General features: G+C 37.4%; 1 protein-coding gene across 1 annotated transcript; it reads left to right on the plus strand.

Annotated features, from left to right (window-relative positions):
* Window positions 1-79: 79 nt before the first annotated feature.
* MED1 (Mediator complex subunit 1) lies at window positions 80-24205 on the plus strand. The gene is made up of 11 exons (XM_045746000.2): window positions 80-161; window positions 2423-2607; window positions 3627-3760; window positions 7680-7818; window positions 8897-9031; window positions 9476-9587; window positions 10643-10844; window positions 11980-12211; window positions 14760-14940; window positions 16082-16283; window positions 20217-24205. The coding sequence occupies exons 1-11, from the start codon at window positions 113-115 to the stop codon at window positions 23644-23646; spliced, it is 5001 nt and encodes a 1666-aa protein (XP_045601956.2). The 5' UTR covers window positions 80-112; the 3' UTR covers window positions 23647-24205.
* Window positions 24206-24567: the final 362 nt, after the last annotated feature.

The following is a 24567-nucleotide window of genomic DNA, read 5'->3' on the forward strand; positions in this document are numbered from 1 at the left end:
TTATGTTTAAATATGTTTGTCTACCTTGTATTTAATATTAACTTTATAGTAAAAAGCAAAATATTGATTAGGTTTTATTTTGGAACCGAACAAATTTAGTAAACATCTGAAAATGGCTTCCACAGAAAGGCCGCAGCTCGACACGAATTCTAAAGTGCAGAGTACGTAGTTATTACTGGTTGCATTAATAAGATAGAATAGTAAACAAACCACTATGATGGCTGGATTTTTAATATTATATGATAATTTCTAGTAAAGGGACTGTCGCCCAGGTAACGGCAACTAAGACCTCGGCCTCACAGTTCGTCTTGTAACTCAGTTGCCTTGATGATTGCTGTGCGAGTTTGAAGCTTTTACATTGTCGTAACCATTGTAGAGTTAAATGATTCATGACATATTGTTGATAAAATAAAATTACCATCGACTCTTGGAGCTTTAATTGCCAATGTAAATATATAATGTTAAATATCAAAGTACTACAGTGCACACTTTAATGTGATGTTCGTATCATTAAACTGTATACTGTAAAAACAGTTAGGACCTCAAAAGCTGATGTAATTGGAAGGTATTGGTTCACAACATATATACCGAGGCAGTGCTCTCATCTCTTTCACTTATTCAGTAACATTGTCGTGTTCCCAGGTATGATACCATTCCATGGTTCACAATAATATCACTCATGCTACATTGCCCAACATCCTAATTCCAGTGTTGGTCACAGATGGCTGTATTTCAGAGTTCTTCACCTTCAATGTAGCCTAAAACTGCCCCTTTCTCACTGGCACAGAGGGAAGCCATGCTAGTGGATGCAGACTGTGAAATTTGGGTGGGCAGGCACCTCTTTTTCCCTTCTTATCCTATACATAGCTATTTAAATTCTCTCCCAGTTCATTTAATACTTTTCTTATGGAGTAGGACTAGATCTGTTGGTGTGAGTGTCTCCAATATCGCACAAGTGTCTGTCCTAATCATACTGTATTGTTTCATGGTTTTTATTATTTCTTCTTTATCTTTCTAAAAATCTATTATGTGTAGAGGACAAATACTGGCAAAGATATTTTGTATTTTGCCTGTTAATGTTAAATGTTTTGGAAGATTTTGTGCTATATCTTGGATGGTGTTCTGTTTATTTTAATTTCTTTATTCTAGTGTGAGAGCTTTAGCTTTTGCTTAATTTCTATAACCTGTATTATGTATTATACATCAATCTCTCTGAGGCCAAAACATTACATGTGTGTTATATTTGGAAATTATTGAAAATTATATGGCAGGAATACCAAAAAATGCTAAAAATAAAATCTCCTTGCCTTAGTATTGGCTCAACCACTTGGAAAGGACGGTAGAACGACGGCCTCACTTCTTGTAGGCCAGTGTACAATCCCCGACTGTCCAAGTGGTTGGGCACCATTCCTTTTTCCTGTCTTATCCCATATCCTTATCCTCATAGCCCATCAAAGTGCTATACTGTATAGTCATAATGGTTTAGTGCGGTCTCTTGATAATTACCTTACCATGCCATTGTATTGTTCAGGCATAGTTACAAAGTCTTGATCAGAGCCCAAATTTGCTGCCACTGGCCACATTTTATTTATTTTTATTTGTTATTTATTTATTTATACGTACAGTACAAGAGTTCTTACATTCTTGTACAGCCACTAGCATGCATAGCTTTTCAGGCAAGTCCTTAATCCTAGTTTCACACACACACATCCCCAGGAAGCAGCCTGTAGCAGCTGTCTAACTCCCAGGTACCTATTTACTGCTAGGTGAATAGGGATATCAGGGTGAAAGAAGCTCTGCTCATTTGTTTCTGCCTCCGCCAGGGATCTAACCCAGACCCTTAGGACTACGAAGTTCGAGTGCTGTCTACTTAGCCATCAGGCCCCCGTAAGGCTCGGCCATGTGGGCAAGAATGGATGGATGCTTTTACAATATTGTATTTAGTCATTATTACCCAGAAATTATTGTATTTTATAAATCTGATATATTTTATAGTGTTCAAATCACTAAAATATTTTCTTATTATTGAATTTATGAAATAATAATAACACTGGTTTACATACAGGTATTGACAAATTTGACATTTTTTATGATTTGACAAGTAATCCATTAATTTTAGTTTGATACCAAAGAGAAAGGGACATTTTTTTAGTAGCTTATTCTAGCATCAGTACTGATGACAGAGGTAACACTTCATAAACCTTCCACTGTGTACTGGCCACCACATAGGTGTCTGTAATGTTCCTTCTGTAGAGTTGTCTGCATTCCTTGTGCAGGTGCAGTCTTCATCATGAAATGGCTGAAAGAAAATTCAATAAGTGGTTGTGTCTTTGGTGTGTGTGTTTATAAATCTTATTCTTATCAAATTTAATTAAGTATTTCAAGCTTTGTAGGTAACTAAAGTCAAATTATTTATATCTAGACGATGATGGAGGTGGATGCAGAAGTACTACAGCATCACCTATCACAACAACCACCACAACCATCACCACAACAACAACCAGTACAGCATGGCAGATGGAGGTGCTTATGGAGCGTCTTCGAAGCAAAGCTGGAGGATTTCGTTCACTATTGGAATCGGCAAAAGGAATCAAACAGGCCATTATGGTAAATACTGCACTGAAACTATATTTTAATTTTAAATGTAACTCACTTTTTAAGTTTCAGTCAGCTGAAAACAGTTGGTTCTGGGAATTAGCTTACTTTCATGGGTCATATCTTGAGGAATGGTAAGTTGCAGTCTAAAAAGATATCAATGAGCGTAACAGGCTTTTTATCCTCAACACTGGAAAATATCACCAAATTAGAACAATTCTTTAAGGCTATTTATACCAGAGTAAACTATACAGAAAGATATTGTAGTACATTCATTTAGTTGAGTATTTGTTAGATACATAATGACTCGAGTGGTCAGTATGCTTGTAAATCCCAACCACCAGCTATTTCTGTGTTGTGCTGCATCAGTAAACCTTAACAGTTATCTCTTCATTATTTTAATTTTCTGGGAGACCTACTAGTTAATTTTCTTCAGCAGTCACTTGTTTCACTGTGCTTACTCTTTGTGGTGAGTGTTGATCTCTGATTCCTAGACTCCCTCTCACCTCACGGAGAGAGCCAGATTCAAGCCTAGGTTCCCAGTAAGCAAAGATGGATCTCTGAGGCCTGGTGCATCTCCCTAAGGCTAGGCTGGTCAAATGCTTCGCTTAGCCTGGGGAGCTAATGAGGGCCTCGCCAGAAAATGACAATTCTTTGTATTCAATGTTTGATTTTCCCCACATATACAATACTTTTGTTTGGTTTATGTGATTTTTGCTTTACACAAGTTTCTCTGAAACATAAATCCTACACCAAGGGTTGCTTGTATGATGTGATGACACTCATATATGTGTATTGTACTTTGAATTGTATCAATTTGACTTTTCAATATTTTTATAAAAAATGGGACATATAATTCATGCAAACATTTCTTTACAAAGCCAGTTTCAACTTTATGGTCTTTATTATATAAAGTTGAATGAATTAATTAAGCACTTTGAGCTTCATGACTGAACTGTTGATAAAATAATCATGTTTGCCATTTTACGACAGTTTAAGGTAACCATTTACAAGAATATTTTGTCCTTCAGAATAAGCACCACCTGCTGGACCCAGGTGAACGGGCAGCTCTAGGGTCCTGCCTTGACTCTCTCCAGAAAAATATCAAAGTCACCACTCTACCTGCCATGGTGGAGAGACTAGAAGCCACTGCTAGGCAACTTGGGTGAGTATTGGCAGTACTGTATTATGTTTTTCTGGTAATACATATCTAATCACAAGAAACTCATAAAATATGTGAAATATTTGGAGAGAGTTGCCTACTTCAATGCATTGTTTTTCATTCTCATTACTTTTTGCCCATATACATACACCCATGCATGTATGTATGTATGTGCGTGCACATAAACAGAGCACCAATGAGAAAAGGGAAACCTAAACTGTGAGAGTGAAGCACAATCCCAGCCATGAAACATTTAATGAACATGAAGGATATGTGAACATTATGAAAAGTTATGGCTTTAGTGTACACCACCAGTGATTAGACACACTACTCAACTACAAGCACATAGATGAGAAACCAACATGGAGGCTGGTGAAACCCATTGGCTTCTGGACCCTGAATCCTGACTCTCAAATTAGCTCATTAGTGTTTGAGTGGCTTGTGAGTCATCTTGAGTAATGTCATCTTCAGAAGGATTGGCCAATGAAAGACTACTTTCAACATATGCTACCTTCATGCTTGCTGGAGACTATATGTACAGTCATAAAATACTAATGGCTGTCTTAATATCTGAAAAATGTACTTCAACTGGTGTGCATTCTTTACCTGGCCAAATGTGTGGGGTACCCAAGATAGGATGCTATCTCAGGCTTTAGAGTCCCATACTGAAATACCAACTTTCTGTGATAAGATTTCATTCTCTGAAATCCTGGAAAGGAAGTTGAGCATGACTTGTGAAGTCGCTCTCATGTAAAAGGATAAAAAACAATGTGTTCCATCCTCTAGAGGTGAGCTTTGTGATGCTGGTTGGAAGTCAGTCTGAGATTGTAAATCTAACCCAAAGGTTAGAAGAATAATTGATATATGGTACCAATAACTTCATTATAACCAGGGAAAATTTATAAATCAATCAATCATCCTGTTCAGATTGTAGCCAGTGATATTGAAAGGAGGGCCCCTACCTGAAATTCTTGAAGGAATTAAATTTTTGTGAGTTCCTATTATCCTATTGGCTTTGCATATTTCCAGATAAAACCCAAGGCAGTCATAGAAATCTATAATTACTAATAGATTTAAATTTTTAGTAATACTGTACTTCTCTTCCACTTGTGTATTTTCAGACGAGAAAAGACGATTTATGGTAGCATAGGAGAATGTTATGTCATAAATATTACATCACCTTGCTTTGTATATGTGTATTCAACATTAATTATACGGTATATGTAATTTATTAAATGTGTGTGTAAATGTATATACTGTATGTCTGTGAAACCCCTCACTACTCCAGTGGGACTCTACCCACTGCCCAACGAGATCACCACAACCAGAGATACTGTCATCTTGCCAATCAAGTCGCATCTGCCAGTAAAAGACCAGGATGTCCGTGTGGACATGGTGGCCCTGCTCCACACACCAGTCAGTGGACAGTTTCACAAGGCAGTTTGAATTCCAACTTTTTAAAGGAGGCTTCAAGGGCTAACCCTCAAAATCTTAGAGAGAGCCCTCCAGAAGCTGCAAGAACACTTTCAGAAGTAGTTGGATTCCCAAGGTGACTGCTACAAAGGTGACACCTATAACTACTGTATATTCAAATTTATTTATTTTGGACATTGTTAAGTTGCAAAAATGCAAACCCTATCACATTCGACTCGAAAGAAGCGAGCCATATTCTATCTGATGAAGCAGATGACTTGCATAGATGACAGCCAAAATGCTGGCCACTAAAGCAATCCTGGCTCTAAACCTCACATTGAAATTCCATAATATTTACCATTACAATGCCAGCATCATGATGTGATCTATAATGCTCACAATTATTATTATTCCATTTAATACAGTACTGAATACTTATCATTATCCCATTTCTCATTTTCATGAGGGGAGAGGCACTCTTCTTAAAAGGATTTTAAGAATTGGAGGAGAAAAGGGTTGGGGATTTTCATTGCAATACATGGTTCTTTATAATAGTTTGCTTTTTGAAGTTTTATGGTAAATTAGTACCAGCACACACATTTGGAAAATATCCACAATATGATCTTTGCCATAATTTTAGGTGTAAAGTTTTCTATGTAAATTGTCAAACTGAATGGCAGTCATTGCATGCGTACAATGCTTTCTCATACACTTACTGTGCTTCCCCAACACTGTAGCCTCCCTTGTTTTCCTACCTGCACCTTGGCTCTAATATATTTTCTTAGCTTTATCGTCATCCATTCATTTGCTGTTACACAAACAGATGGGTGTATGTGTTTAATCAGACACACACACACACACACACACACACACACACACACACACACACACACACACACACACACACATGCACATATACACACGTACATTAGAAACAATCTGGCAGTCACACACACCTGTTATGTTACCTAGTAATCTATTTTATATACGTATTCACAAACTTTTTTCAAACCAGTATTTACCCAGGACTTTTCTGAATATTATACTTATTAAATTTGTGTCCATTGTTTCATGTCTTATTTTATGTTGATATAAAATTCAGTACATAGAAGATACTGAAAGGCCAAGTCCCAAATATAAATAGTATAATAACAACAACATGCTGGAGTGAATAATGTCAATGGAAATGCAGAATAGAACCAGTAAGGAGTAGTGCTGCCATAGGCACAATCAGAGAGCACTGTATGAACATCTTGAGTCTGTTCAATACCCTCCCAACAATCATGATAAATATTGTCAGGCCAAGGGCGAGCTGTTTCAAGAAGCAATTTCAGGTCGAGCCCTGGCCTGAGGCCAGGGCTCGGAGAGTAGAAGAACTCCCAGAATCCTCTCCAGGTATGTTCCAGGTAATTAGGTAATTAGATAAGTTTCTGCAAGAAGTGCTGAACCAACCGGGATGTAGTGGATATATGGACCTGTGGGCTGAACCAAGCAACGGCCTGTTAGATCAACTTATCACAAGTTGAGCCAAGCTCCAGGCTGGGCTTGGAGCATTGACAACTCCTGGAACCTTCTCCAGGTAAAACTCCATGTACTGAATTTTTGTTTCAGCCAAGCCAGAATGCAGAATTTCTAAGCACATGGTGGAAGTGCTCTTTCCAAGACCTTCAATACCTACAGGCAGTTGAAATGTGTAGAGATGTTTTATATGAAGTCACACTCTCAAGAAGAAAGTTCTTGGAAACAAAGAGGAAACAAGGCATGGAGGATATAAATACTCTGCTCAGCACCTCTTTCTAAAGATTATATAAATAAGCAGAATAGTTCACAAAATAGATTTTGGATAGAAAGGCTATGGATAGATAGTTTATATATAACTCAGAAGTGTTATACAAAATTTGCATCATAACTCTGGATAAATGTCACATGCTGAGAAAGGCACCATGTTATCTGGTATTAGTATAGTTGGTATCCACTTGTCAGGAACTGGAAGCCTCTTAGGCTTGAGGTCCACCAGGCCAGCAACTGTCTTTTCCTGGGATGAACATGAGCTCCACAACAGTCACCTAACTCCTGAGTTCTATTTACTGCTAGATAAACAGAGGCATCAGGTAACAGGAAACATGCCCCAACATCTCTCTCCTGCTTCCGGCATCAAACCTGGGACCTTTTGGGTATCAGTCAATTTTGCTGACCACTTTGCTGGTATCTCTTCTTAATTAAGCTCTGATGATCTAAACTATTTTAACATAGCCATACAGATGAAGCTTATTATGCATCTGACAGTTGAAATCCAATTGGAAAAACAAATATGCATGTTCAGTATTCTCATATTCCTTGTCACTTAAAAATATATATATGGGTGACTTGGAGTCATGTTATTGCTGGGAATGATCTCTTATTTGCACATTCTGTATGATATACATTCTGTAAAGTAAATAAATATTCACAAGATTAGCATTTTTTACTTCATATATCCTTCTTGAATGATCAGTTTTTATTTTTCCAGATTGAAATTTACAACAACAGGCTCGGAGGTTTTTGTGTCGTGTGATATGTTCTACGTTGAAGTACTACTTGATCCCGATGGACGGGTACGAGATGTTAAAGTGGAACTGGCAGGAGATCAAAACACACATGATGGGTTGGTAGGTAGCCTAAAGTTCCTAAATACAGTACTGTATTTGTTTTAATTTGTATAATTTTTAGCAGATGCATAACTTTACATGGATAAACAGTGCAGCAGAGCTACTGTAAACTGAGTTTTTACAAATAAATCCTTTTACCTCCTACTATTTTTCTTGCCCTTTCTTCTCCAAATCCTTCCTCTGAAAATCCTCATAATTGCTCTGTATTCTTATGCTATCCTCCTCCTTTTAATCTTAATCTTTATTGTAATCCAAATTATCATTCATCTGTTGTTAATCCTTGTCCTGCCTCCTCTCCTCTTCTGTCTTCTCTTATAATTGTAATACTCTTCCACCTTCTCCTCTCTTAATCATCCTCTGCCTCCTCCTCTCCTTACCCTGCTCAATTGCCAGATTTGCATTTCACCTTTAGATGATGGTAAGTTAATGTTTACTAGTCAAAGATCATCTTTAAAGCATAATGTTCAGAATGTGGGTAACTGCTTATTAAAACAGATACTGGAAATACATTAGGAAGAAATGAATGTCATTAGGAAAACTGATCTATAATAAAAATAAAAAAGGCTTACAGTTTGGAGAAACGTAATGAAACGTGATCATCATCAATGGCTAATGTTACGGTGAGGTTATGTGCTGTATAGAACTACAGAGTTGTGTGTGTGTAATTACTCAGGTGTAGTTACAGGATGACATCTATTTTGTGTTGTCCCATTGTTCCAGTAATCTCTATTATATGAAGTTTTGAAGCTTCTGATAGTTTGGGCATTCACTATGCTCTCATTTAATTTATTCTATCTGTTTACACCTCTGTAAAAAAATAATTGTTTCACATTTTTTTGAGCCACTTTTTCTTAATTTGAATCCATGACTTCTAGTTTTTGATGTTGAGAATTTCAATATGTGGTGTTGAATAAAGGATATGTCTATCTTTACCTAAGAGTAATTATGGGAAAGTGAGGACTAGCCTCGAAAGGTAAAAAGAGAAAGGCATACTTGGAATAGGAAGGGTGGAGAAAAGTAGATATTTTAACTTTTTGTTGTTTTGCTCGACATGTAATGAATGTTAATATTTTTTCAGTCATCACCTGAACTTATGGATTGCCTGAGCCGCGGAGATTTTGCTGACTTCACAGCTCATTTGGAGGGATTTTCTTCCATATATCAGTTAAATGCTGACAAGAAGATAAAGAGCAAAGCTTTTCAAGCTCTGCAAGTAAGTTTGAATTTTTTTTTATTTAATTTAATATATTTAATCCTACTTCAGATAAGATTTATACTGTAGTTTTAGATATAGTATTAGCAGGTCTCCCAAGACTGCTGAATGCCTTCCATTTGCAGTAGAGGTGCACTGATACAAGTATCTTGACCAATACCGATACTGTCTTATTAACCAAAAATGATATTCTGATACTGTACTATGTAAAGACAGAGAGACTGATATCATGTTTGAACACTGTACCCGTATGCACAAATGTTAATACAGTATATGTAAATTTATATACAGTACTGTAATATATATATATAATATTTTATATATATAATATATAATGTAGACCAAACCACACAGTAGAACGTGAAGGGAAGACGATGTGTGGTTTGGTCAACATTTTTCAGCCACGTTATTGAGACTCCTCATCTGTATATAATGTATTTTCAGGCACTTGAAACAGACCTTACTAAGTTATTTGAATTAGCCCAAGAGACAATCACAGACCCATACAAGCTTGTTCTCAAATCTCCAGTTGGCCTCTTACAACGACGACGTGGAGGTAAATATTAATTTTTGTTTTATTTTCTAACAATTTAAAATAGCATTTCCAGTAACTTTTTTTTTTTTTTTGTGACCTCAGTATTGTAGCTTCCCCGAGCTGAAGGCACTAGTATCATAAAGCTTCCCAAATCATATCAGGTTCCTGATATGTTCAAAAGCCTGCCAACAACAACCAGAAACTGGATATCTTACTTTGGCCGGGTCAGAAACTGGGTTGCAGAGATATTGATCCCTAAAACTGTAATAAGGTATGGAAGCGTGAAGATCTAAGGAGGTCAACCAACACCTGGGGATGCTGTTCAGAAAGTCATATTCAGAACAAAGCTAACTGCTGGTCTTGAGAAAAAATGAAATGTTGAAAACAAGACAAACAATAGTTGGTAATAAGTTAACAACCCTTGCCCCAACTTGCGTCTGTTTCCTCATCAGTTATCTTCTTTGACATGTTGATTTCGTTCGAGTTCCCACTTCTGAGTAATGCTGGGACTTGGCTTCCAGTTCAAGGCTTGTTGATGGGAGCTGATGTAGTTAGCTGTTAGTATATGAGTGTGTGTGTTGCATCCAGCATTATCTCGTGTGTGTGTATTCCTTGCTCCTTTTCTGGGTAAGTACTTAGATCCTCCCTTCCTCTTCCAGTGTTATCTTGAGATGATTCTTGAGCTCTTGAGATTAGACCCACCATAGCTGGGTCTAATCTAGATGCGTGGTCATTGTGCTGTATTCTGTGGTTCCTAATCTTTACATGCATATTTAATATTTATTTTGGAAACTCAATAGAAAGGAAGTACTGTACAGTATTTTATTAAGAAAGCCACATTGGTAAAACTATCATTGAATAAAAAAGTTCAATAAAATGTAAAAAGTTTTAGCAAGCTATTTAGTAATGTATAGAACAACACTACTGTATATGGTACTTGTAACATGGGCAGATTTTACATTACATTGAATAATTTTCAACTAATATAAATTCTTCCTGCACATTGTTTGATTATGCATTCCTATTGAATCCTCTATATATACAAGTTGTCTTGATTGCCTTTTTTCTTTTTCCAGGCCATGCCATGCGACTTGTGTATTTTGTATCACCATATGAGCTCTTAGATGTTGCAGCAGGTCGCTCCGTTACTTTGACTGCTGAGACGCCTGCATCGTGTGAGCTCTCTCACTATGTCACTGTTAATATTGATTCATCTAATTCGCACAAACTACAGACAACAACACTGATGATAATTACAAAGCAGGCTAATGGGAAAAAGTATGTTTACCATGCATAGTTGACCATTGTTCTTTGCACTTTTAATTTTTTATATTTTATCTTATATCTTTAAGTAGTAAACCCTAAGCATTATTAGTTGACAGAAACTTTAGCAATATTATCCACACTTCCTTGAATCTTTTTCGGTGTTTCATAGGAAAGATTGGTAATAGGCTGGATATTTTAGTACAGTAGTAGATTGTTGAGCATTTAAATTGGTGTAAGAATTATAGAGAATCTTCTGAAAGAAGTACAGTATGAAAGCCTGAGAGTTACTGAAACAAAATCTCACAATAATCAATCAGGTTAACATGTATAAATATTTTCTGTTTAGTATATAACTGTATTACAGTATTGTAACCATCACGAGTCACAAACTCATCGCTAATCGAAAATGAATGGATTTATTGTAATGTTCTTGAGTTTCTTTCTCTTTGGTCTGTGCATTTTTTTAATTATGCTGTATATGTATTTGAAAATCTGCCCAGAATGGACATACAGTAGTAATATTTACTATATCTATCTTTGTCCATAGAATGTTTTCAAAGATATTATGCGCATAAGGTGCAATGTATCCACTGTGTTTGTTATTCACAAATGCACACTATTATTCCCCAACTGGATTTCCTGGTGAAATATTTTCTTATTGTAGACTGTGGTGTTCCTTGGTAGACTTGGTGCAGGGTGAGAGGGTGGTGACTGACAGGCTATTAAAGTGTAGTGTGCTTGTTGTGTCTTGTTTAGTTAGTCATTGATAGTATATAGTGGTGTATAGATAGTACATAGATAGTATAAAGCTAGATATGATTTCTCCACATTTCTGATTGTTGCCCTATTTAGTCAGTATTTGATATCAAATCAATCCTGTCCAAGAGTTATAGATCATGGGCATGTATACAAAAATAATTCCCCACTTTGAGTGATTATATTGATATTACAGTGTATATATAGGGAAGGGAGTACCACCACTGGCTGGAAGAAGGGGACCCTTAGCCTCGGAGGAAACCACACGTAACGCATTAGAGGGAATGTTTAGGTCCCCTCCAATACAGTTTCTGTGTGCTTTTCTCCTACCACCCCCTTCCTTTTGATTTTACAGTGTATATATATTAATGTTAGACTGGGCTTTCCTCAGGTTACCATCATTCTCAGGGCTTACAAATGACAACAGCATGACACTGCCAGCATGCTTTTCTCTCAAGTTACGTCGCCCCATGCCAGTATCCCTGGCCCTGATACAGCGCATCAATGAGGTTACCGGCCTTGATTGTGCTGACCCTTCTAATCAGCAATCTCTCATCTCACTTATTATACAGCAAGCTACTGATGGACAATCAGAATGCAATAGCAACCGTGGCCTTTTTGTGGTAAGATTATGTACAGTACATACACGAGTTTTTAGATAATATTAAATTGAGTAGTGTATCCATTGATTCCCCATAACTAGATCAGTTGTTTTACTTTTAATTTCTATTAATTATTGCCTGCATATTATAACTACAGAACAGTATTGGCATTCAGGCATTTAAATGTTTTCATTCTAACTGTATTTCAGATCTAGTATACTATCACTAGATTCTCTTGACTCTTCAATTATCATCGTTCATTGATCCCTAGGGTAATACTGTACTTATCATCATATCTTGATTTTATTTAATATTGCCCAGTTTTATATACAAAGGATGCAAATATGGTTATAATACTGTACATATATATCGATGTAGATGAGTTTACCAAGACCCATAACAAAATTTTGCTGTCGTTTTTAATTGTTTACTAGTGTATGAGGTTATTTTGAACTAGTGGGTTGCTGTTATCATAAGATCACAATTTTGTGCTTCCCATTGGCATTTGAATCTATTTCTGGACAATATGCAAACATAATAGCAGCAAATGAGTATGCTGCAAGATACTTCTCTTGAGCTGTGCCAGGAACAGATTTATATACAATATAGGTGTACATATTACAGTGTAGGCCTATATACAAGGCCTACATACATTTTCACTGATTTTGTCAATGTGTACAAAAATTTTGTTGTTCCACACATTGTGTAAATTAAAGTGAGAAGGTGAACATATAAACCATCTAACTTAAATGTCACAACCCCCACCCCTTACGTGACGCATCGGCAATTGCCTTGTCACAAGTCCACAGACCCAGTGACTCCACCCGGCGTCCTCCTGATGTGCACAAAACCAAAATGACTTGAGATTACATTTTTTTTTTTTTTTTTTTTTTCAATTTCCATACCTTTTTTTTGCGTACAACTGTATCAGTCTATAAAAGTAATTAGTTTTGTAATATTTTGGGGAGTGGGGGGAGGAACAGGCAAAGTGTCAATTTTTATGATGGCTGTTCTCTGAGGGTTAAATTATAATGATATTGAGAGAGAATGGCTTTTTCTCCGCTAGACCTGTACCCCATGGCTGCAGTGCTGTGCACTGAGCATTGGTTATCAGCTTTATCCAAGGACACAAGTACTGTACGTTGTGTTGGGTGTCTGAGGATCATTGATCGCATTGATAGTTCAGATATCGTGTGTGTGGTGGCATACGACATTTGGTGATGGCAGTTTATATAGATCACCTATATGATCATTAGTGGAGCTTGTTGTCATTTTGGATGGCGCAAGAGAGTAGTAGCGAGGAAGGGTCTCAGCTGACTTGACTTTCACCATCGGTTTTGATAACCCAGTCTCCAGGAGGTTATCAATCCACGACCAGGCCTTAGGGACGTTAAGCCCCGAAACCACCTCAAGGCAACCTTTTCTCCAACTCCCAGTGACGTCAAAGGAACCCATATTTCACCCAATCATATGCTAGTGATGGTAGAAACTGCATTCTGGTTGGTGTTGTGTATCAAAGCCTGTGCATAGCCAGATTTGAGGACCGAGTTCTTCCATGTCGTTTTGAGCCCCCTCTCATCATTCTCGGTGAGGCAACCAAGGGATTAAGACATGAATTTATCCAGAGCCCTCTAGTGTCATCACTCCCAAAGCCAAAATACGAAATCCAGATGCATCCTGTGAGAGATGACTCACAATGGTAGACACAGCTTCCATTCATCAGCAGTCAAGAAAAAGCAAGTGTATGAATGTGGGGTGTGGATGTTGACTAAGTACTCCAGTAATTGTGTGTATGCTAATTGTAACTCACATTTTTGTGGTGCTCAAGTATAGTCTAGTGAGCTTGGTAAATGTTCCCGACTATTTAGTGTGACAATTCAGATCAAGACATCCCACGGAGAGCTGGATCTTGACCACACACGTGTTTGTAAATGTATTTTAACATGTCAGTTACTTATGCATGCAATTACTTCCAGACATCATTTTGAGTTCCAAATTGTTCCCTTGCTTATGAGAGTGGGTTAGGCATCCATTATTGCTTGAGGTGGCATTCATATTAACTGTGTTAAGTTAGGTTGCATTACGTCAATTGGGTATCATCGGCAAGAGACCGAGTTGTTCTAGGCATTTTACCTTGATGACAGCTGTTGTGAGCAGTTGGCATTCCTGCCCAGCTCGGCTACACACTTGAGTGGTCAAAGTTTAATGTAATCTCAGACAAATATTAATTTGCATAAATTAAATAATTACATAAAATATTAAAGTTACAACAAATATAAAAATATAATACCCCTGTAAATACAATAAATCTAATTAGATAAATAATACCCTATTGTGTGTGACTTTGTGGACACCCTATATGTCTTATGTACTGTCCATCTACATTCAAATACTGTACAGTACTTACCTTCAACATTGTATAACTTACGAAGAGTCAAACTGTAAGACTACAGAAAGTGTACTTTACTCACATTTCTTGCCAATTCTGATCTACATTATTGATTCAAGTGTTCCTTTACAAAATTTAGTGTCTTTAGTATTGTACAGTGACTCATTTCTTCTCTTGCAGACTTTACCAGATCAGCAGCATTGCTACTTCATGACAAGTGCCGGAGAATTGCCCGGTGTTATGGTCAATTCTGTGCCGTTCACACATCCCACTCATATCACCAGCATTCTTATGTGTCTGCGGGCCCAGGCTGCGTTTAATGATCTTATTTCATCATGTGTTAGGCCAGCTAGTAAACAAGGTAAGTCTTGTTAGATTTTGTTGTTTTAAGTACAGAGAGAGAGGATGGATGTGTGTCCATGAATGTGTATTCAGGTACTTCATTAATTTAACTTTCAGATTAGTATTTTTGTTCATTGTTTTAGGTTTTTAATATTTATATTATCATTTGGAATTATCATTTATGCAAATAAATAAGAATGTAGGGTGTGTAAGAAGTGTACGGTAGAGCATTAGTTTACTAAGCTTAGTGGACAAGGGCAGTACATCAAGAGGTGTGTATGCTACTGTATAGTCGTGATCTATGATCATCAAGAGGTGTATATGCTACTGTATAGTCGTGATCTATGATCATCAAGAGGTGTGTATGCTACTGTATAGTCGTGATCTATGATCATCAAGAGGTGTATATGCTACTGTATAGTCGTGATCTATGTTCAGGAATAAAATATATTTTCTGATTGGTCAGCAAGGTATTGTATTGTTATGATCTTAATATCCTCATTGTGCCAAAATTGTCACTAGAAACCTTGTTTTGTCACAGTGATTTAAACTGATTTGAGCTACCATAACCTATTCCATAACCTATTTCATTTCAAAACACTCAGTGCTTTAATTTTAACCAAAAAGTTATTTATACTATATAACATTCTGCAGCTGCATTTGCACATCCTAAGGATAAATAAGGCTAAGGATATCCTTACCCCCAAAGATAAATTTCTTTAAGTACAGGGTTCTCATTTGTGCATCTTGGTAAGCTAGACATGGCAATTTTTTGTCTATTCATGAACATGAAGATGTTGACAGTTTGAGTGTCACCATAAAAGTACTTCTGAAATGTGTAACTGTGCAAGTTTTGGAAGGAGGGTACTATCTTATACATTATAATCAATAACATTATTTTATGCTTTCATTGACCAGCCTGTTTTTATGGCCTATTAATACAGTATATACTTAGTTATACCCTTTCAACCATTGGCTAACTTCAATCTTATTGCCCTATACTCACGTATGTCATGGTAAGCATTACATTAGCGAATTTATCCTTCTTCCCTCATTCCTTTCAAAAGAAATTCAAATAAAAGATATTTTAATAATACTTTTAATTTTGTTTTGTTTATGCAGTAATTGGGAATATATATTTGCATATTATTAATTTTCAGACCTGGATTCAGCATACATGTTTGAAGTGACAGCTGCCAGCCATGAATACATCTCGGTGACGTTCGAGCACCCGCAGGAGGAAAGCACGGCAACAGCAGAGATTGACCTGACCGATCTTTGCAACGCTCGCTGCCACTTGCACACGCTTACTCCTGATCCTGGATTCTGTTCAGAGGAATATGTTACAAAAGTCTTACAGAGGTAAATTGTGTTAGATTTTATCCACTTTTTGAAAGTCTTTGTAAATTCTTATACATTATACCCTTACAAAATAAAATGCCTTACCAAGGCATTACAATACTAGATTCACCTATTTCAATCTGTTATACAATTTATATTTTATGGGGGATGCACTATGTGGTGTTTGTGTAGAGTTGAAACACAAAATTGGGATAAGACTACATTTATAGTAAGGAATTTTTTCTGAGGATAGGATCTTCTATCTTCAATTTGCACCTTAAGATTTGGTGCTTTATTTCTATATATCATTAGGTATATGTAACGTGCTTACCTTACGGTGTTGGATGTATAATATTATATTTTTATTATTTGTCTTTTCCCCCAGGTATCCATTTAGTATCTTCAGAGCACATTGTATTGACTTGCTACCTACTCTTCTTGACTTGATGCCTTCTTTTGATAATTATTTACTTGTAACATAAAATACTTAAATTTTAGCCAGAAAGTATTGTTGGTATTAAAATTGAACAATGCAATTAACACATTACTATGGCTTATTCTCTGTATCTTCAAAATATTCATATGCTCAAAATAATTCCTCCACTATAGCACTAAACATGAAAGAGTGTGCACAAAATGCAAATTCAGCTGGGCAAAACAGGAGTCATAATTTGTAGGCTAAGCCTCATATCTTTGCACATTGTGCTCAAAGAGATAAAATAATGTGCTCAAGGAAACCCGTGTGGCAGTGGTATGGATAGATGCCATATACAATAATAAACGGGGCTAGACTGGCTGCTTGTGGAGAAAACAGGATTTCCAAATGAAGCCAAACATTACTGAACACTACAGTATTTGTAGAATCCGCTGATGTAATTACCCAAGTGTAGTTACAGGATGAGAACTACTCTCGTGGTGTCCCGTCTCCCCAGTACTCTTTGTCATATAACGCTTTGAAACTACTGACAGTTTTGGCCACCACCACCTTCTCACTTAACTTGTTCCAACCGTCTACCACTCTGTTTGCGAAAGTGAATTTTCTTATATTTCTTCGGCATCTGTGTTTAGTTAGTTTAAAACTATGACCTCTTGTTGAAGTTCCAGGTCTCGGGAAATCTTCCCTATGAATTTTGTCAATTCCTGTTACTATTTTGTACATAGTGATCATATCACCTCTTTTTCTTCTGTCTTCTAGTTTTGGCATATTTAACCCTTAAACTGCGCATGGCGTATATATATGCCATGAGTAACATGTCCCACGGTGGGCATGGCGTATATATACGCCATAGCGTGCCAGGCACGATTCAAATGGCCCGCGACTACACGGGGTTCACATTAGCTTCCTCAGGGCTCTTGTAAACAGACGCCATGTTTAAAAAAAATCATGGGCACTATTCTCCATGTGAGAGCCACAGTACTGTTGGAGCAACCAAGGCTGGCGCACGCAGCATGAGCGAACAGCATTGCTGTTCAGCTTGTGACCACAGCATCGCCGAAAAATGTCAAAATAAATATATAACCGCTATTATTTAGCGATGACAGTATTACAGATGACCCATGACTGTGATAAAAATTACTAGGAATGTGATTATAGCAGGATTATTGTGATAATTAGTGCTGTGGGAGGAGTAATGCTGAGGGATGGAGGGAGATAGCATCGTTTACTGACTGTGTGGCCATCTGTTATTGTCTGCATTCACCATACCAGCTCAGTGGTTCTCTATGGTGAACACAAATGTAGATACTTATATATAATGTATGTATTAGTGTAATAACAGCAAAAGGATTATGTTGGGAGAAGCCATTTGGATGTCGGAGGTGGCGTCGTTTGCATGACTTGTCTAGCTGTGTAGAGGGTGGCCACTATGCTCTTTGGGAACCCTACAAGCTTAGGTGTACAGTTACGGTGCATACAGCATGTAGATACTTATATATAATATATGTATATAGTGTAATAACATGGCAAACAGTATTGTTGGGAGAGAAATTTAGTACGTGTGACCTTGAATGAGTGAGGGAGGCAGCCGCCAGCTGACTGTGTGTAGCGACGACTCTTAGTGCCTGAACTAACTATATCAGCTTAGTTGTTCAGTTGTGGTGAACAAAACATGTAGATACTTATATATAACATCTGTATATAGTGAATAAAATATGAAACAGGATGGTGGGAGGAGAGAGTGGGAGAGTGAGGCATTGTTGAGGGAGTGGCAACGAGTGGCTGGCTGGTGTGTGGCGGTCACTCCTCGTTGCTTTTCGATTCGCAATACCAACTTAGTGGTTCATTATGGTGAACAAAATATGCAGATACAGGTACTTATATATAACTTGTGTATAGAGTGTAATAACAGCAAAACTATTTATTTATTGTTTTATGAACATAATAATTAAATCACTAATATGCACACCATACTTTTGAGTATAGTGATGATTCACCCCCTTTTATTATATAAATATATCACAATACACACTATTGAATAATATTACTGCAAAAAACTAAGAAAAAATCAATCAAACTTTGAAATATTTAGGTAATAATATCTTTGTGGCAACTCCCACCTGTCAGCTTGGGTGAAGCTGACCGGCTCTGATGACCGCTCTGTCAATGCATACATTTTGCCAGACTTCCTCTGCCTATTGCGCCCAAAATATGTCGCCTACGATTTTTTTTCCCCGTGCTCAGGGAACACAAATTAACATTTTTAGGAGACAAAATAATTTTTAGAATTTTTTTTTTCTTGTGCACAGGGGGTGTAAATCTCCTCAGGACCCCTTAGCAGCTTAAGGGTTAATGCTTCTAACCTCTCCTCGTAGCTCTTTCCCTTTAGTTCTGGGAGCCACTTAGTAGCATGTCTTTGCACCTTTTCCAATTTGTTAATGTGCTTCATAAGATATGGGCAACACACAACCAATGCATATTCTAGCTAACACACAACCACTGCATATTCTAGCTTTGGCCTAACAAAAGTCGTGAACCAAATCACGACTTGTATTATTGTGTGACTTGTGTGATGTGTTGCCAGCATTTTGTCCTAACTCCTTTGGCCAAACATCAGTTTTAGCTGGACTTAGACACAAGCCCTAGTGATCACCAGAGTATCACTGTAAAAAAAAAAATTCTTTTTATATTTTTGGACATAAAATAAATATTTTGCAAGGGAAAGAGGAAGGAAATATTCCCAAATCTGGAGTTGCATTTTGTGCAACTCTACATGCTGTTCTTCCTTAGCATTTTTAACATTTTAATTCAACCAATATGTTACTAAGGTTCATTTGCTAGTAGACTCTTACTCCAAGAGCCTTATCAATTGCTTGTCTTCCTGTTCTCCCTCGCTCAACTAATCAGTTTTTATTCATTTACCTTTTGGATCCATGAGAGGTATGATCATCTTTTCTCCACCTAATCTCATCTCCCAAGGCACTAACACGGAATCGGACACACTTCCTGATATTCCGCTCTCTCTTCTCGTATCATACAAGCGCACACTTTCAGCATTCATCCTGTACTATATATACTGTATATATATATTTATGCATATTTTTGTGTTTGAAGTTTACATTAGTAATACATAACTCTTTTTTTACTGCATCAATTTTGGCATCTACAGCCATGGTTATAGGTTCCTGGGTCACTATTGCCACCTGTTATATCATTATTAGGATATAATCTTATTTTGACATTTAAGGCATCCATTAAAATGATTCTAGAACTCCTGGCGTCATACTAATCTCATTTTGTAATCTAAAACAAAAAATCTTTAATTATCATTTCTGTCATCACACAGTGCATATGCAATGACTCACCACTTGTGCTCTTTAAAGCCTGAATGTCACACATGAACACCTGGAACTGTATTAAGAAAAGTTATTCATAACTAAATCTTCCTCATTTTAGTATTATAATGCTCAGATTCTCATATATGTATAAATAATCAAAACAATATTTGTTATTTCTAGATGTATGTCGATCCCAGTTACCATGCGTGCAGTGATGAGAAAGGTAGCAAAAGAAGAACGTAAAGATCCAGTAATGAGTGGTGATTCTGCTGTCATGATGGGTGGTGGAAAACTAAACTCAGACTTCAATCAGAATACAAAGCTGTTTCTCACCGAATATGATAAGTTAGGTATGCGTCGAGATCAGTTAATTCCTCCACACATGACCAATCTAAATAACGTGGTTGCAAACACAGCTCCTGGCCATGGATACTATAATGGTCCATATCCGGCTAATCACCACACAAGCAGTGGGGATGTCAGTACCAATCCATTAGCTGCTCTTGGCAATGCAGTGCAGGAAGCTGGAACTCCCCTTGGGTATGGAGCTTTACTGGGAGCTGTGGGCCACAAACCTGGCCACACTCAGTCTTTTTTAGGTGAGGTTAAATCGGCAAAAGTACGTAAGAAAAAACCCGGATTGGATATGGATAGGAAAAGTCCGAAGTATGTTGACGACGTCATTGATCTAGATGATCGAAGTTCAGACTCATATTTGGGAGACAGCATTGCAAGTATTGTGGATATTAAAAGGAGAGATGTGAAAGTTGAAAAAGTTCCTAATATTTTAAACAAAAGAAGATCATCTAATGATAACAGTGCCACAGACATAGTTACAAGTGATTTGGCAGCTCTCAGGGAACAGGTTTATGGTGCTGCCAATGCTGCCAATTATGCCAAAATTAATTCTTACGCTCACAAAGAAAGTAAAGATATTAAAAAGGTGAAAAAACCCAGAACGGATGGACATGACTCTCGGAAGTCTCCTATTGTGCTCGACCTTACAGAAGCTGAAAGTACTAGCAAGAAGTCGGGCAGTAGTAGTAGCAGCAGCCACAGTTCTTCTGCTTCCCTAAGTGCTGCACTCTTAAAAAGGCCAGGTATAGAGATAATTCCCATCCCAGGCAGCAATACCCCAATATCCATTCCTTCTTCTATAACAGTCACACCAGTTCTAAAGTCTGGAGATGATAAAAATAAAGACAGGAAGGAACGCCGAGACAAGAGAGATTTGGATAGAAAAGACAAGAAAAGAAAACGAGATGATTCACCAAGTGGTAACAGTACAAGCAGTAGCAGTAATAGCAGCAGCAAAACTTCCAAAGTACAGATAATCAGTAGCAGCCTTAAACATTCTTCAATCTCATCTCTAGACAAGTTTAAAAGTGAAAGTGGTGGTAAATCAGGGTTGTCGGGTATTACCATGAAATCGAGCACGCCTCCATACCAATCTCCCTCCAAAAAGCCATCGTTATCACCAAGTATATCAAAGACTATGCTCCCTAGTAAAGTATCTGTTAGTCCTACACACAAACCCAGCAAGGTCATATACAGTCCAACTCAGAGCAGTAGTCAGACTTCCTCTCCTAAAGGAAGGAGCAGTCCTAAGCCATCATCAGGAAGCCCTAAACATCCAAATATGTCTCCAAAGCACACAAGCCTAGGTAAACCTAGTATGACCCAATTAAAGTCCGCTTCACCAACATTCTCAAAGCCATCATTATCTCCAAAACTGAATAAAAGTAAGGAAAAAGAGAGAACTTCAAGCTCAAGCCCTTCTCGCCCAGTCAGTTCAAACTCATCATCCATGACATCCTCTTCATCATCGTCATCATCCTCAAGTTCGTCATTATCTAAACCAAAGGTCTCATCATCTAGTGCGTCAATAGTAAGTGAAAAATTAAAAGGTAGTATAAGTGATGCTTTGACGATCACTAAAGTGTCAACGGGAGAATCCTCCTCCTCTTCATCATTAGCTACATCTTTCCTTGCAAACTCGCAATCTCATGCAGCTCCTTCATCTCTTGATGATAAGCCTTTTTTCTCAGTTGATAAAGCAAAGGCCTCCCCTCCTAAAAATCGAAAAGGATCAAGCTTATCTGATATTGTTGACAAATTAAGAGCTGGTGTTGGAGGTAGTTCAGATGCTGTAACAATTATTGAGAAGAACGATAAAAATCTGAAAGATTCTTCAAAATCAGATACGAGTGAAAGTAAGAAAGATGCAGATAAGAAGGCCGAATTCACAATTAAGCCATCAACTGTTGGCCTGAAGCTAACATTTAACAAAGCTAAAATGAAAGATGGAAGTGTTTCTAAATCTTCATCTTCCTCCTCTAGTTCATCTCCTAGTTCAAAGTCATCAATCACAAAATCCCCCTCTGGACTCAAACCTGGTGTAGTTAGTGGCCCAGCATCCAAGAAAATGTCAGTTTCTAATCTGCCTCCAATACCTAAATTACCACGATCTTCTGTTTCAAATGTGACAGCCACAGCTGTCTCTCCTCTTGGCACAACTCTTCCTGGTGTTCATTCGAGTCCATTGCAGTATCAGCGTGAAAGAAGTAAAGATAAAGAGAAAGACCGATCTAGCTCTGGTGAAAGACTGAAGCCTAAAGAAAACTCCCCAGCCAAGTCTTTTAGTAGCAGCTCATCAGACATTAAGAAAGATAATACATCTTCAAAGGCACCTCTTACCAAACAGTTGTCTAAAGAGGATCATAGCCTCAGTCAAAGCCTAAGTCACAGAAAACTTGAATCATCAGAGAGCTTAGACAAAATTAGTAAATCAGTGTTTCATGCTGATGTTAGGGTTGAAAAGCAAGATAAGACTGGACCTACCAAAGCCGAGGCAGATTCTACTTTTGGATCTACTGCTGATTCCTCTTCTGGTAAAAGTTCTGAAAGTTTCCTAGATATTGGAAGTGGCAGTCACCAAAATGATTCAACAGCATCAAATAAGTTGTGTACATCAGGTTCAAGCATATCTACAGCAGCACCGGCTGTCCCTACTTCCTCAAGTGACATGATTCGGCCACAAGAAGTGTTTCAACAGCCTCAGTATAAACCAATTAAAGAAATGAAAGAAGATGTGAAACCCAAGCCTGATTTAACACTACCTCCTCCCCCTCCTCGACCTCCTGTAACCTCAAGTAGCAGTGTTACACCAGTTGACCACATTCTGACAGATGCTGTTCCATTACCACCACCTCCCACCACCTCGACTACAAGTATTAATTCCAGCACAGTTGCACCCTTACGTCCACCTTCTTTACATTCAACCACCACAAAATTATTAGAAAATAAAGACCATACTAACAATGTTAATCTTGAGCTTGGGGAAAAATCAAAGTTATCAGAAAGTGCTGGCTCTAGTGTGGTAGGACCCCAGACCACCAACTTACCCATGAGCCAGCCTCTTCCGAAGCCTCCTACCCCAAGTATGGGCTATCCTCCTTCACCATCTGTGTCCATCAAGATTGTGAAATCCCCAGCACCTGTAGCATCTCCCCTCAACATGATATCTCCACATTCTGTTGCCTCACAACCGTCCCCCTGCATAATTGATGATGAACTAATGGATGAAGCTCTCATGGGCACTCGCAAATAGTGCTACAACTTTAAAATTTCCTGTTTTCTTGCACATTTTAGGAATGTTTTAAAAATTGCAGTATTCTATTTATTAGGAGTGATTGATGTGGCCATTGTACAAATGTAGCATAATGCCGGTGCACAAATATGGTGATGGCTTCAAATATAAAGGAATTGCATATTAAATTCTATTTAGGAATGGAAAATATGAAACTAATAATCCAAAAATAAAGTACAGTACTGTACCTGTATATTGAAATACTGTACAGTGCAATGTGCAGTAATATTTAAATTTAAAATTACAGATGATTAGCTTGTGAGTGATTTTACCCGAGGTGACGTTGTACAAAGTGATATGAATAGAAAACATACTTGAGACGCTAGCAATAGATTTCTTGTGCTCTTATGTTAAAAAAATATTTATCGTGCTTTCTTGATTCTCATTTTTTTTGTTTTTTTACAAAGCTTTTTTATGATGTTGACATTCCCAGAGTTAGTTTGTGTTTTCTATTGTACAGAAGTGTAATGTGTGTGTAAAACGAAATTACTTAAATGTTATTAAATATTTAATGATACAGTATTTTGTTTTCTTTATACATGGGGGCTGTATAAATTAGTGAGTAAATAAATTTTTTAAAGAGGAGATGCTGTACGATGATGGTCCAAGGCTATTGTCCAACCTATTCAGAAACATTTGATGCAGGGAATTTTGCCTAGGGATTTTTTGCCCAATCACTGAAAAAAAAAATTGTATGCTCATTAAGTGCATAATTGACATGTGTTACATATGGTTTTGGTTAAATGTTCAATGTTTCTCCCTCTCAATTTCACTTTCACATATTGCAAAAAACTGACAGCTTGGTAGGTCTGTTGTATATGTTGTGCCTTTTCTGCTAATACCTCCCTAAAGAAAGCATATGACACTGCCTAAAGTTATAAT

Source organism: Procambarus clarkii, chromosome 39, assembly GCF_040958095.1.
Source record: "Procambarus clarkii isolate CNS0578487 chromosome 39, FALCON_Pclarkii_2.0, whole genome shotgun sequence".
Lineage (NCBI taxonomy): Eukaryota > Metazoa > Arthropoda > Malacostraca > Decapoda > Cambaridae > Procambarus > Procambarus clarkii.

Coding starts and splice junctions, on each gene's coding strand:
- MED1 (XM_045746000.2), top strand. CDS start 113: ATGGCTTCCACAGAAAGGCCGCAGCTCGACACGAATTCTAAAGTGCAG. Junction 162..2,422: donor CACGAATTCTAAAGTGCAGA/GTACGTAGTTAT, acceptor ATTTATATCTAG/ACGATGATGGAGGTGGATGC. Junction 9,032..9,475: donor AAGCTTTTCAAGCTCTGCAA/GTAAGTTTGAAT, acceptor ATGTATTTTCAG/GCACTTGAAACAGACCTTAC.